At 42.3% G+C, this 13,948-nt stretch overlaps 1 protein-coding gene across 1 annotated transcript in view; it reads left to right on the forward strand.

The window, feature by feature from the left end:
* ADAMTS2 (ADAM metallopeptidase with thrombospondin type 1 motif 2) overlaps window positions 1–13,948 on the forward strand; it is a 168,423-nt gene that overhangs the window by 114,142 nt on the left and 40,333 nt on the right. Inside the window, exon 5 of the mRNA XM_042826472.1 lies at window positions 10,037–10,120. Within this exon, the coding sequence (XP_042682406.1) occupies window positions 10,037–10,120 (84 nt within the window). The remainder of the gene's footprint in view (window positions 1–10,036; window positions 10,121–13,948) is intronic.

A 13,948-nucleotide genomic window follows, 5' to 3' on the forward strand; every position in this document is an offset into this window, starting at 1 on the left:
CCTACTCCTTGTTCACGCTGCAGTGAAATGCTACGCAGTCAATCACTGAACTTTCTTAGGTTGATTTAGTATTTAGTCTGTAGCTGACACCTTTAGGTTTCCTTCATTAAATATTTAATCTTTCGAACCGTGGTGCAGCAGACTATATAATGTGGTAGTGAGGAACGCAGAAGCTAGAGAATGTTTGGAGGAGCTGTCTTTTCTTTCTAAATATCAGAGCAGTAGACATTTCCACAAACACCTCCAGTACCCCAGCCGTGTGGGGTAAGAATCGAATTTTGAAAAACAATCTCCATTATAGTCAAAATAAGTAGTATTCTTTTGGCACAAAATTGGCACTGAGTGATGGTCCCCTTCATAGACGCTCATTCTGGGAGGAGTTTCTTCTCGTGCTCACCTGGAACAGAAGTCTGTTTTCAATAGATACTATCAGCAAATCTGTGTTCTCTGTGAAATGTTGTTGCATTAAAATTGTAGGTCTGCTCTGGTTTTGACAGATAGACTGTGATTGCTGAAGCTCACAGTAGAATCAAGAGGATGGAGTGTCTGTAGGTGACTTCAAGGCATTCCAGACACCGGCAGATATATGCACACACTCTGTTCTGTTAGCTACTTTTGTCTGAGGTGCTTTTATCCTAAGAAATATTTTTTAATTATGAAGCTTGTTTTCTCATTACTTTATTGCATTCTTTTAACAATGTGTGGAATGTCAGTGTTTTTCATTTTAAATGAGAGGTAGAATACAGTGTAAGGAAATCCCTTGTGTGATGTAAATTCAATTGCGCTGCTTTTTTATAGCGATATTGTAAATAGTTAAAAATCTGTACTGACATTAGAGTTATTGGGTACTTGGTGTATGCTCTCATGGCTGTAAATACGTGCGTTTTAACAGAAATGACATTGTGAATTTCATCTGTTTGTGTGGTTTGTTTCCTCTGAGGCTTAAAACAAAGTCTACAATGAAACAGATGGTTTTATATATCTCTAAATTAACAAGCCAAAGAGGCCAAACCAGGAATGTGGCAAATGGGCTGAAATAGATTAAGCAGGACTGTACTTATCACGTCACTTAAAACTATTTTTAAGAATTAAAATACACAGTAATGGTAAAGGAGCCATAAATGTTCCAGCTCTGGAATACGCTTGTTCCTAATTTTAGCAAACCATCCAACACACAAATTGTAAGAAATAACAGCTCTTAAACATGCTGTCTCTGCAAGTGGTTTAGAAAGTGCAGCCTGTGGAACCATATCCCGGGGCTGTAACAGCTCCTGGCACGGGCAGCAGCTGTTCTGTTGGTTGGTCTGAGGCAGAAACGTGTCCTCTGGGGACGGAGGATGTGTCCCTTCCTTTGTGTCCGGGCTGTGAGGAGCCGCGCAAGGAGGCGCTGGGAAGTCTTTGGCAGCCACAATGTTGTCCTGGTCTTTCCTTCACTAACACTCAGCCAGTTTCTGTAGTCTGCATTTTAGACGAGGGATGGGGTGATGGGGACCAGTCCTCTGTCTCTTTCTCTCCAAGACTTGCTCCGCAATGGAGAGGCAGACACCAGCTAGTATGGAATGTGTGTTTACAGTCTGGGCCTGGTGAGATACATAGGCCAAGGGGAGCTGAAAGAGAAGAGAGATGGCTGCAAAAAAAAAATCTGCTGGAAGATCCCACTGGAACCATCACATTGTGTGTATCCTGCTGGTTTTACAGGCGCAATCAATTAGCTTTGTACTTTAACAAGGCATTAAGCATAAAATCAATTAGCTTCATACAGTAAGAAGGCATTAAGGGTAGAATCAAGTGTGCATAGCAAGTAAATAAACTAAAATAATAATGGGAGTCTTTACTGGAGATAAAAGGCTGATTGAGAGGGTTGAGTTTCTCTGGTTCCAAAAAATGAAATAAATTCCAGGTGAGGTCTCCCTCGTGCCCAGACTCCTGGAGGCGTAATCGCTTTCCCAGAAGCAGCGCCCAGCTCGCAGCATGGCTGCTCTCCCTGCTTTGCCTGGTTTTGCTGTGCATGATGCTGTGAGCAGTTGTCCTTAATTAACTTTTCCCAGGGATCTTGGGTGGAGCCCTACCACCAACCCAATCAAAACAATATATTTTTTTCAAGCCCAGTGCGATGACTTATTCAGTCAATCTGTTTTGTGCTGCTTAACTGATGTGTTACAGTCCACACCTAAAAGCCATAAAATGAGAATAAAACAGAGACTGTGTCCTGGCTATCTTGAATAGCAGTGCTAATATTTATCCTAATGTTTGGAAATTGAAATCACAGCCCCCAGCGAATAGTGAGAGACACACCAGAGGGTTTTTAATGCTTTGGGCTGCAGCCATACATCCCTGTCTGTCTGCCAGCAGTGTCACTGCTGTGAGCCAGGCCTCCTGTCACCCATCTTTACTCCCCCACCATTCCTCATACAGAAACTTGGGTTTCTCTTGACATCCCTTCCTCTCTGCTCTCCACCATGGGGACATTCATTCCACCTTTGGAAAGAAATGCCATTGTTTTCACTTCAGAGACGCTCAGCTGCCTCTCACTTGCACCATTTTCTTCTGGCCATCCTGGTGTGTTTCTTCCTTGGAAGGATAGCAGCTTGCACAGGCCTCTGTATTTCCAAGTATAAGCCCACCCACTGCACAAATTATCTTTGTATTTTTAGCATGCAGGACCATTGCAAGAGATGAGAGAGATTTGGGAGCTATCTTGCAGCCCTGATGTTTACTCAAGAACAGGGAAGGTAATTTAATTTCTGCAAGAAAGCAGCAAAGGAATCAGAGATTTTATCTGCTCCTACAAGTGTATGGGAAATATTAAAACCCACTTGACCAGAAGTGGCATTGGAGAACTATCTTGTTCATCAGGAAACAAAAGGATTTCACTGCAGGATGCTGTGGGAGGAGGAGCAGGGCGCTGAGCTGCAGTGGGTATTGGTGCTAGCCAGCCTGGGGCTAAAATTCTCAGATTATTTCATAACCCTCTTAAAATAGTTCTCAGTATTAAGCAGGCATTCTGCTGCCTGCTGCAGAAAAGGAGCAGAGCTGGAGCTGACCATTCACATGGCTGGGCTGGGATAGAGGTCAGCCCACCAGAACCCTGTGTTAAGAGTCACATCCAGGATGAAAATGTGGGTAACAAGACTTCCTAAGAGGCAAAGTTGGAATATATTCATTTACAATATTTCTGCTTTTTGAAACAGCATAGTCTCATGAAAGATGCTCACTTCCTGATAGTATGGAACTTATTGGCTCCATCTGTCTTCAAGTCTTAAACTTTCGTGCCCCGTTTTGCATTGTATTTTTTCCCCAGTAAAGCCCCTGCCTTAATCTTTTCTTCCTTATTTTGTCTTTCTTCCTCTATTCCGATAGCAGTATTTTTGAGCATTATTTCAAGTACCTCATTTCTTAATGCTGGCAATTGTCATCTTTATGTATATTCTGGAAAAATTTGCCTAAAAGCTGCTCATACTTTGACTTCTGGAGTATTTTGGGGGATGAGAAAATAATCTTTAAATTTGCTTTTTGTTTCTTTGCTGTGAAAGATGTGACAGTGCAACATTTAGTGGCTAGCTTATGTAGCATCCATGTAATGGATACGTGGTCAAAATGTTTATGATACTGAAAGGCAGCTCCGCAAAGCTGAAGTTTCTGCCATCATTTCAATGAGAGGTAGGCTCTAAATAGGATTAATGCCTCACTTGTGGCAAGATTTATCTGGGTATTTTATTATTTATATGTCCTTGAAGTCAGTGAGAGTCAGTTTTAAAACTTAGCCCATAGGGTTACGTCTGTTCTAAACTTCAGGTGAACATTCTGCTCTGGAACATACAGATTTAACAAATTTTCATTTGAATAACTGAAATCAATGGGAGTTCTGCAGCTGGGGGCATTGGAAAGCCCAGAAGTCTTTCACCTGTGTCTTTCAGCACTACACATCTCTTTGAAATTATGGCCCTGAGGCGCTCCTGAGAATGTTTTCCATCCTCTTTAATAGGGTGTCCATGATACTACGATGATATGTGAGATTTCTGCTCTCGTGTCTTTGGCTGATGAGGGATGAAGATTTCCAGGTACAGAACAGCAAGTCCCTAATGAGAGGAGAGGGCAGAAGTGCTGCTGGTTTCTAACTGGCAGTTGGATGAAACCTGAAAGCGTGTCTAATTCAAGCTGCTAAAAAGAAAGTGATGATTGAATGCTTTGAAATAATGGTGCAATCTGTATTCAGGATCATGCTTTTTAAACTAGAAAGCATTTCTTAGACAGGAAGGGTATCTAATTAAAATAGACTTCACTGGATTTGTAAAAACTAAGCAACTTATAGGCACCAATACTCATTATTTCAAATCAGTTTACTTCAATGTGTAAGCTTCAAATCTGAACTGACTGTAAGAAATTCCTCTAATGACAAATACAGGTCCAGATCTATTCATCTGCAGGACTTCAGCTGTCAATAGCTGAATGGCAGCTTGGTTGAAAATTGAAATGTGTGAGAGTTAACTGCTTTTAGACTGTTCATTGCAAACCAGTAGCTGCGACTTGCAAGGAAGGAAGTTTCTGATGAAGCCTCAGAAGATGATTTTTATTCATTATCTTGATTGCTGCCGTACGGTGGGAGTTGTGCCTGGGAGCGGGCACTGGGAGGCCATGTAGAAAGCAGTCCTTCTGAACCCCTACAGAATCTATTCATTTCCATAGGGGGTTATTTCTATTGCCAATTAGGTGAGCATTTCTCATCATAATTAACTGGACTATCCCTTGCTGTTTTGATGTTCTGTGCTATGTCTAGCACTCAGATTTTGGTGATATTCTGGCAGTAGAGGATAATTACTGTTCAAAGATAGATTTTCCTTTAGTGCAAGTACCAACATGAGCTTTAGCCATAAAGGTTGCAGCCGAGGACTTTGAGATGCGACAGTGTGGTTTGTGTGATGGAACATGGATAATTAGGATCAGCTTGCAAATGTTGGGTGCTTTCCGTAACCAAACTATTTAAATAGTTCACTGCACTTATTGCGTTGACGCCATACCCGTGTGCCTCGTAGTAAAATAATACATTAATCTGCTTAATTATTTTATGGTACTAGATGTGATCTTATTAGAATGATCTTGAGACAGCAACTCAAATACTGAGTCTTTTGGCATAAATGTAATTTACAGCATTTGGAGAAACTTCCCAGAGCAGTGGTTTGTGGGCAAAAAATGAGGAGTTCCAAGAGCTTAAGGGAGGAACTGAGAAAAATAAATTTGTTGTACAGTCAGAAAACAGAGTCTATGACCTTTCTAAAACCAGTCTTACAGTCAAAGACGAGATAGAGGCCCACAACACAAAGCTACCTTGAGTCTTGCCAACACATCTGCTCTGGGGAATGTTTTTCATTTTGATTAGAGGCAGCAAACTTGGACTTGGTACCATCTCCTCACTCTCACACCAGTGAAGGTAAATCAGGACTCGGACACAGATTCAGATACAGAACAACAGATGCTGATCTCTGTTTCGTAGTGCACACTGCCAGGCACTCCTCAAACTCCCTGTTGCCTCTGTTTTTGAACTGAATTGTATTTTTCCAAATCTGAGGTCACAGTTTGACCTTTAGGTTTTGTATTCGTTGTGCGCTTTCACTGTTCCTTTTTCCCTGTGATACTCAACGATTTTCAGGAGAAAAAAAAAAAGTTCCTCTCTGAGGAAGTGAGGAAATGCCTGAAAAGGGAAACTGAGAGCCCCGTATTTTGCCTGCTGGCTTTCTATGTGACCATAGTTTATCCACCAGAGGAGTTGGTGTAATGTTATTCCTGTGGGATTAAGATGAAGCTTTGGGAATGTTAAAAATGTTACTTTGGGAACTTCAAAAACACAAAGGAGGTGATGAAAACCAAAGAGGATAGTGGTGTTTGAAATGAGAACGCATAAAAATAAAGCGGGAGGAGAGTGCTTTTGGGAGGGGTCAGATTACAAACATTTGTGCTCAGTATCCACCATGACATTTCTGGTTCCTCGCCTGTAATTCAAACCAGCCATCCCTTACAGAGACAGACAATCGCTGGATGCCCACCAGGCACTGAGGCTTTGCTGCAGATAATTAAGATCTGATGAATGAGCTGCAACTCGGGCTGGGCTCGAGCGATGGCTTGCCAGGAGCTGTGCTGTCCCACACGCATGGTCCTGCTCTGCCCCGCGGCACGTAGCCATGGGATATCTCTGCAACTGTGCTCACACAGGGATGTAAGGGCCGTCCAACAGCCATCTGATTGGGTTGGGTGAGCAAGTGTACGGTGACTGGAAAGCTGGATGAGTGAGCTGCGTCTCGTATGGTGCCCTCTGCAAATGGCCAGATGTGGCTCTGTTGGCTGCTGCAGCTGGGCCGTATCCCTCAGAGGCTGATGGCAGCAGGAGGCTGAAGCTATCTGATGGCTGTTGGTGCTGTGTGCTTATGAGCCCGAGGCCGCAGTGCTCACCCGAGCGAGTGATGTTGCATGGGGCCACAGCGACGTGCCTGGGGACCAGCTCATCTGAGATGGTTCATGGTTCAGTGGGACCGAGATCCCTGATAAACTCTGCAGAGAGGAGAACTCCCTCAAACCGCATGAATGAGTTTGCTGATGACTTGCCAAAATATGCAGATCGCAGTTCTCTTACTGCACATCTACTTAATTAGAGACTTGGGGAGCCTCTGGATTTCCCCTACAAATCCTACCAGCTGCAGGTAACCTGCGCTGCATCAGGACCAGCAGAGCTGCAGCTGTTTGGTACTATTTGCATCAGAACAATTTTAAAATTCCTTGTAGTATTGGGTCCCATTTTGTTGAATAATATAAACTTGCAGAGCTTCTTTAATGAAGCCTTGTGCATCTCACAAAAGTTTAGCTTTACTTGAGTTGTTGGGTTTTGTGTTTTTTCATGTTTTTTCTGTTTCAATGTTTTTGAAACAGAAGAAGTTTTTTACAGAAGAAAGTTTTTTACTTACTCTGTTGGCTTCAAACTTGCTTAGGGCAGAAGACATAAAATGAGCAGAGAGGGACAGAAGGAAAAATAATAAATTGAGTGCTTGTTTTCTTAAGCAGCACCAGTCTGTGCCAACCTGGTTTCTAAACAGAAGCAGAAATAGAAATGCATATTTTGCTTTGTTTGAGATATCCCACCAAAATAAACCATGATACAAAATTATCTCAAAATAGCTTGTGAACTACAATAGTTTTGTGAAAGTCTTTACAGTGTTTCACTGTGCTTTGAATTCTTTCAGCTTTACCCAACATTCTGCATCGCCTCTGTAAATGCTGAATCACTGTGGACATCTAATGGGATTTAGTGCAAAAATCTGTGCTTCTGTCCAGGGGCTGTCATTTTGTGATGAGCTTTGTGCATTCTCCTTTCCCTATGCAGCAGCACAGTTTTAGCCTGTGACTCTTATTGATCTAAGGGCAATAGATCTATTTGGATTTTTGGTAGGTATAAATCAGGATGCCCTGCAGAAATACATAGGAATAGAGCAGAAGTATTGTGTAACCATTTTTACACCTGTCTGTGTTTATTACATAGATGTCCAAACCTATTCCATGTCTGTTATCTGAAGAAGCACTTCAGTGCCCAGTGCTTGCTGCATTGGACAGGAGCTCAGTGCCCGCAGGGTGCTGGGCTGCTTTGTGCCCCACATAATGGGCTGTGTTTGCTTCACACTGCTCTCTTGTGGGGCTGGCAGGTGGCATCTTGGAGAAACTGAGCACAGGTTTGTGGAGGCCCCTGTCAGTGCGTGAGAGCGCAGCACTCAGTCACTTGGATCTCATTTCTTTAATAACTTCCTGAAACAAATAGGTGCAATTTAGGTCATACTGAAAAAAAAGGTAAAGCATCTGTTTCAGTGTATTATCTGTGCGCAGTGAGACGCTGCTGGGAAAGTCACGGTGCAGCTTTGAGAAAGGAGCAGAGGGTTCCATTCAGCTCTGGGTGAGGAGGGGTTGGATTCATCCTCTTTAATGAAACCAAGAGCCAGAGTTTTGAATTGACCCACTGTCCTGCAGAAAATCCACTATCCCAAGAGAACTGAGCAGCTTTTTTACAGTGCTTGTGCTTTTCTGTTCATTCACAGTTTGTTTGTTAGATGTCATTTGCATGAACAGTCAAACAGTGTTTCAATTCTGTTCCATCAACATTTTCATGCCAAGTTTCATTTTGGCACGCAACAGTGATACGGTTGTTCTGTTACTCAGCCATTGTTAGAAGAGGCTTAGGTTAAATTCTGGAAGTTAATGAGAGAGTGGTCTGCAGCAATTTGGATTATGCGTTATGAACTAATTAAATTCTTATTTACATGCCGTGCTTACTGTCTTCTACAGAGGAGTTCTTGTTCAGTACTCATTTCACGTATAGGTAATTTACAGCATATTGCAGCCTCGCATCACGGATGTGTGCGCTGTCTTCCATGTACACAAAGAATGGGGCAAATTAATATCCCTGCCCCCCTTGACAACGTGTGAGGGTCTTTTTCTTGGGTGAAAGCATGTTTGTAATGTGGAAGGCATGTTCATATCTCACGTCTTTACAATCTGTGTTCAGTAATGGTTCTCAAAGTTAGTAATCTTTAGATACAGGAATATAGAGTTAGTCTTTTGAAGTAGCATTTATATGCACAAATATGTGATGTAATTTCCAGAGCCACTGTTTACAAAGCAGATCAGCAGGTCAGGGTGGGCTGCTGCTCACGGCCATTACTGTGGGATGCTCAGGATGTGAAATCTGGCCTCTTACCAGGCATAACATCAAGCTCTTATACTAAAAATACTGATAAAATGAATTTAAATCCACTTCAAAATGTCAATTGAGATTGCTTAGTAAAATCAACGCTGGTGTATTCAGCTTTAATTGTTTTTACAGAGATGAAGGATGAGCCATTGGAAGTAGAGCTGATTGAAGAAACAGTACATAATTTATTGTTATGTTTCTAATGAAAGTTACTGTGAACGTTACTTATTAGACTGCAGTAAGGAATCTGTGTTTTAGGAGGAAAAGAGATTTGTTTCTATCCATGGAGCAGACCGGTTTGCTGCAATCCTTCCCAAGAAGAGGCTTGCCCTGCAGGGAGTATCTCATCTGTCTCTTCTGATTTGTGAAGCCAAACCCCTGCTGTTTGGCAGAGCACACTGGTGCCAATGAACAGCCTGGTCTCATGCATCCATTCATGGTGGAGTATCCAGATCAGCCCCTTTAACAGCTGATATTAGCCTAGCTCACTTGTGGCAGCGTTTCCTAAGTCATCTTTATTCATCCCCCTTTCATTTTGCACTGTAAATATTTACCATTCTCTTTTCAGTGTTTATAGGGTGATTTGTATCACTGTGTCCATTTGGTTACAAAGCTGTCTTGTTAAAAAAAAAAAAAAAGAAAAAAGAAAAAAGAGTTTTTTGTTTGCCAGTGGTTTTTAGCTTTCATTCTGCTTGCAAAGTTTAATGCTGATTGGTTGTGACATGCAATCCAGTCAGTCCATGTGGCCGACCAGGCCTTTTGGGGAAGGTGTATCCTCTTGTCAGAATGCCACTTGATGAGTCCCAGATGGAGGAGTTACAGGGTGCAGCTGAGCTGATCTAGCACATCCCTTTTGGGACAGAGGCAGCCCCAGGGTCTGCCCCTCTGCTCCAGATCCCCCTTCCCATGAGTGGTCTCAGAATGGAGCTCCTCTGGTTTGTGTTCAGCACGTGTGCTCAGGTAGGACAGGGCAGGGACTGGGGGCTCTCCATCAGAGGCAGGAGCTTTGTCATGGAATCCACCATGATGCACTGCTCATATGTATAAGTCTGTTTAGGTTGGCGATTAAATTCCTACTAGCATGAAGACTCTAATGTTAAGTTGTTTTTAAATGATTTAAAATGAATTATGGCCTATTCAGAAGCTAGAAAATAAAAAATTTCCTTCTAGCATCAGTGGAATGTTGCCCATTTTATGTATAATCACAAATGATCTTTGTCTTAATGACAGCATAGCAAAGGTGCTGCTTTAGCATTTGCTGTCTGTTACTTGTTGCCAGCACTGTGGCTGAAGCTCTGACCTCTTTTGCAGGTTAATGAAATTTACCATGATGAATCCCTGGGTGCTCACATCAATGTAGTCCTGGTGAGAATAATCCTGCTGAGCTATGGCAAGGTAAGGAGAGGTTGTGTTAAATGGAGGTTGAGATCTCTGAACTTGATTCATCATGTATGAATGCAAAGAACATTTATCTTTATGGGTATTTCCTTACAATTTGAACTTCACATAGGAAAATAACCACGATTTGTTCTGTGTTTTCCCTGTGTCATTTTAACTTGCTACTTAGCTCTGACAGTCTGTCTTTTTAGACTTGTTTGAAGTGATCCATGGGATGTTATGAGCATCTTGGTTCTTTAGAGAAATGTGAAGTTTTGTGGTAGAGCAGTATGTAAGTATCAGTGAACACATGCTGGATCAGTTCTGCACAATGTGCATTCCAAGAACTCGCTTCACCTTGTGCTTAAAAAGGGTTGGTCGGACTACATGTGTTTAAAGTTAAGAGATAGGGGCCACAAGGCAAGAGCTCTGCAGATTGAGTCTGTAGTCAAGAATTCCAAGTGTTTTCTTGCCGTTTCTAAGAGAGGGATTGTTCCACAGGCAAAACTCACTTAAAGAGAAATGAAATGCTACTTGGCTCCAAAAGTTTTAATCTGCTCAGTACTGATGACTTATGTAGACTAAATCAACATCAGACTCCACGGTAGCTGGAAGAGGGTGTTTGAAGTATGTTGATAAACTTTCTTTTAAGGACTGCACATCCGGCTGCTCGAAGGAGAGCATTAAAATCTATTGGCTTTTTCTGTGACGGGGTTGCTGGTATTTGCATGCTCATGTAATAAACGTGGGGGCTGGAAGATTCCATGTATATTCATGCAAGAAGCTGAAAGTCAAATCCGGCTGAGTGTCGGTGGTGAAGCTCCTTTGACAGTCACCTCTTACCCTGCTCAACTAAACGTTCTAAACCATCCCATCTCTGCTCTTCTTGCAGAGACACACAGCAATGTCAGTAAGTGTTCTGGGTCAGCTGTATGTCCTAAAATCGAAGGTAAAAGAGGTCGCATTTTTTGTTTTGTGATCGAAAATTTGTGGTGTCTGATTATTGACACTAATGACAGCAATTTGAGGGATTGCAGCTCGACTAATCATTCTCAAAAGTATCTCATTGCAGCAGTGGTTGAAACACGTGGAGTCACCACATGGACTGGTCACTTCTTTGCTGTCCTAATTTCATAAGTATTTCATAGTTGCTATGCCTGCCCGTCTTGAGCTCGATCATTCTGCATTGGTAGTGGTGTGAACTCAGCTTCTGCTGCATTTTCTGATGGAAGATCAGAAATAAAACATTGCCAATTGATAATTTGAAAGTTATTATCTCACATTAATCTGCTTCACAGAGTGGAGTTGGTGGAGCATGGACACCTCCCTTCCTGGTGGGCCTTTGGACTGAAAAGCTGCAGGTGGCGCTGTATGATCTGCTTATGGATTGTCATTAATGGGTTCTAAACCCATAATCCATAGCAGACCATGTTTTAGTTGCCCTGTAAGATTCAGCAGAACACAATTCCAAATAAGTTAACCCAAATAACCATGAAGAAAATTTCTCTTGCTCAGAGGGAAAAGTTGGGATAGTTCTTATTTTCAGAACCTGTTCTTGAGTAATTAGAACAAAGCCCTCAATATTTTATTAGCCTGCTAAAACACACAAGCATTAACATTTTTCTGAAGTATATATTCAACGTACACAGTAAAAGGAATGGTGTGTGGACAAGTTAAGCCAGTGTGTGCATAAAGCAGCCTGCTTGGCTTTGCAAGATGAAAATATTATCCCAGTCTTGCTTGAATAAGCATTTATTTTCCAAGCATGTAGCAGATATCTTCAGATTCACTCACTTTATTGAAGGCAATTTATATATATTATCAAGGGTGCCATTTAAATAATCATAATAATTACATTATGGTTCTGTAACTGATGAAGTATGTACCATCAGTGTCAGATTTCTGACAGCACTCTGAGCTATTGCCAATTCTCAACCCTTAAGCAGCCTTTTACTGTACCGTGGTTGGGTTTTTTGTGTATGGTTTTGTGGTTTTTTTTTGTTTTTTTTTTTTTAAGAAGAAGAAGATGATTATATTATTTTATACAATGTCATCTTTTGATAAGAATAATGTGGACAATACTTGAGTTGCACAGCAACCAGCTTTTCTGTGGCTCTTGCTAGGAGGTACTCCATTCCTTCAAGCATACTGCTTAATATTTTCAACCTAACAGAGCTGTACATTCGAAAGTTTCAATAATTTTATTAAGAGCATTAATTGCCTTGGTAAGGTGAAAAAATAGGTGTTCTCTGGTGACAACGCGTTCAAATTACTCCATGGGCAAGTTCAAAAGATCTGACACCATTTTACTGTAGTATACTTCTGTGTATGCTGTCACTTCTGGACAAAGGCTGAAGCTGTGGCAGGTTGAGACCATTGGCACAGAATGACATGCAGGGGCACTGGGGCAGGTTTTGCATCCTGCTCTGTACCTGTGTAGATCTGGGTGCTGCTGTGCACTTCTCTGCATTTTTATATTGACCTCCTGAGACGATGGCAGGGATGCTGCAAATCAGTAAACAGGGCACATGCCGTGCATTTTTCTTCAAAAGGGAAAAAGAAGAGCTGGCTTGTTTATTCCTTTTTGGCTTCAGTAGTAGGTAGATCAGTTCCAAATTTTGGAAAATGCAGAATCACGTGAGAAGAATATTATTCAATGTTTTAGCAAAGTCTTCCATTAACATCTGTTTTGACTGTAACAGTTCTGTAGCCCTGTGAGCTCTACAGCATGCAGGGAAATAGCCAAAGAACCACCATCACCGAGTGCGGAGGAGGTGGCAAGAGATGAGCTGAGAATGGACTTGGAAGCTCTGACTGGCTATTATAAAATTTGTTTTGAAGCTTTTAAACCCTGAACACTGCCTAAAATCCTCTCATCACCTCTTTGAGGTGGATGAATAAAGATTATTTTTCCCACTTTACAGCTAAAATAACAAAGGCGCTCAGCGTTATTCTGGAGGCCACACGGAAGGTCACTGGCAGTCTGGGGATAAGAGCTCATAAATTCCTGGCTCCAGCCCCACGCTCTGTCCATCCACAATGGTGACTTTGTGTGTAGATGAACCACCCTTAGACAGCAGCAGAGAATAGCACGCGTTCGCTGCAAAGGGAGTGATTAAGCCAGTTATTACTGGAAAAAAAAGTCATTAAGACTTTCACAGGAACTGCATGAATTTCAATAAATGCAGCTACCTGAGGATTTATGAGAGTTATTTCTTGGGAAATTTGGACGTGGCTGTGCAGGACACCTCTGAGCTTTCCTGTGGAGCAGCATGCATGACTCTGGTCACTGGGATGCATACCTGCACGGCATGGGACAGGCTGGGGAGTGCTGCTCTGTGCTCAGCTGAGCTGGAAACCTGGGAGAAGGATCCGTGTTAGCTTCGGATCAGTGTTGGCCCCAGAACAGTGGTTGTTGGCCATGTGAATGTCATCAGATTGAAGAGGAACCTGACCACCAGGGCAGAGAGACTTTCAGAAAGATGAGGGGAGGGAAAAGAACCAAATGGTTTTAAGGTGATGAGTCAGTAGGAGCATCACATGAGCTGGCTTCCTGCCATCTCACAGGGCAGGACAGTTAACTGAGAAGGGTTTTTCAATTGTGTGTTTGGATAACTCAGAGCTCCTGCTGCCTTCATCTGGGACTATCTTTTCACAAAAAGGTGTTTTCTCTGCCATCTGACCTTTATGTGGCTGTGCTCAGTGTGAGAGGGCAAGATGCTCTTGGTTCAGCCTGGCTGGAAAGCATCAGTCCAGCCTGAGCCAGGCTTTTCTCTCTTTCCCAGAGGGTAGCACAGGTGGTGCAGCTGGGATGGAAGGACAAGCCAGCTCTCTATCTTAACTCAG

This window comes from Centrocercus urophasianus, unplaced genomic scaffold, assembly GCF_019232065.1.
Source record: "Centrocercus urophasianus isolate 14NV4802_14NV808 unplaced genomic scaffold, USGS_Curo_1.0 seq_26, whole genome shotgun sequence".
Classification (NCBI taxonomy): Eukaryota; Metazoa; Chordata; class Aves; order Galliformes; family Phasianidae; genus Centrocercus; species Centrocercus urophasianus.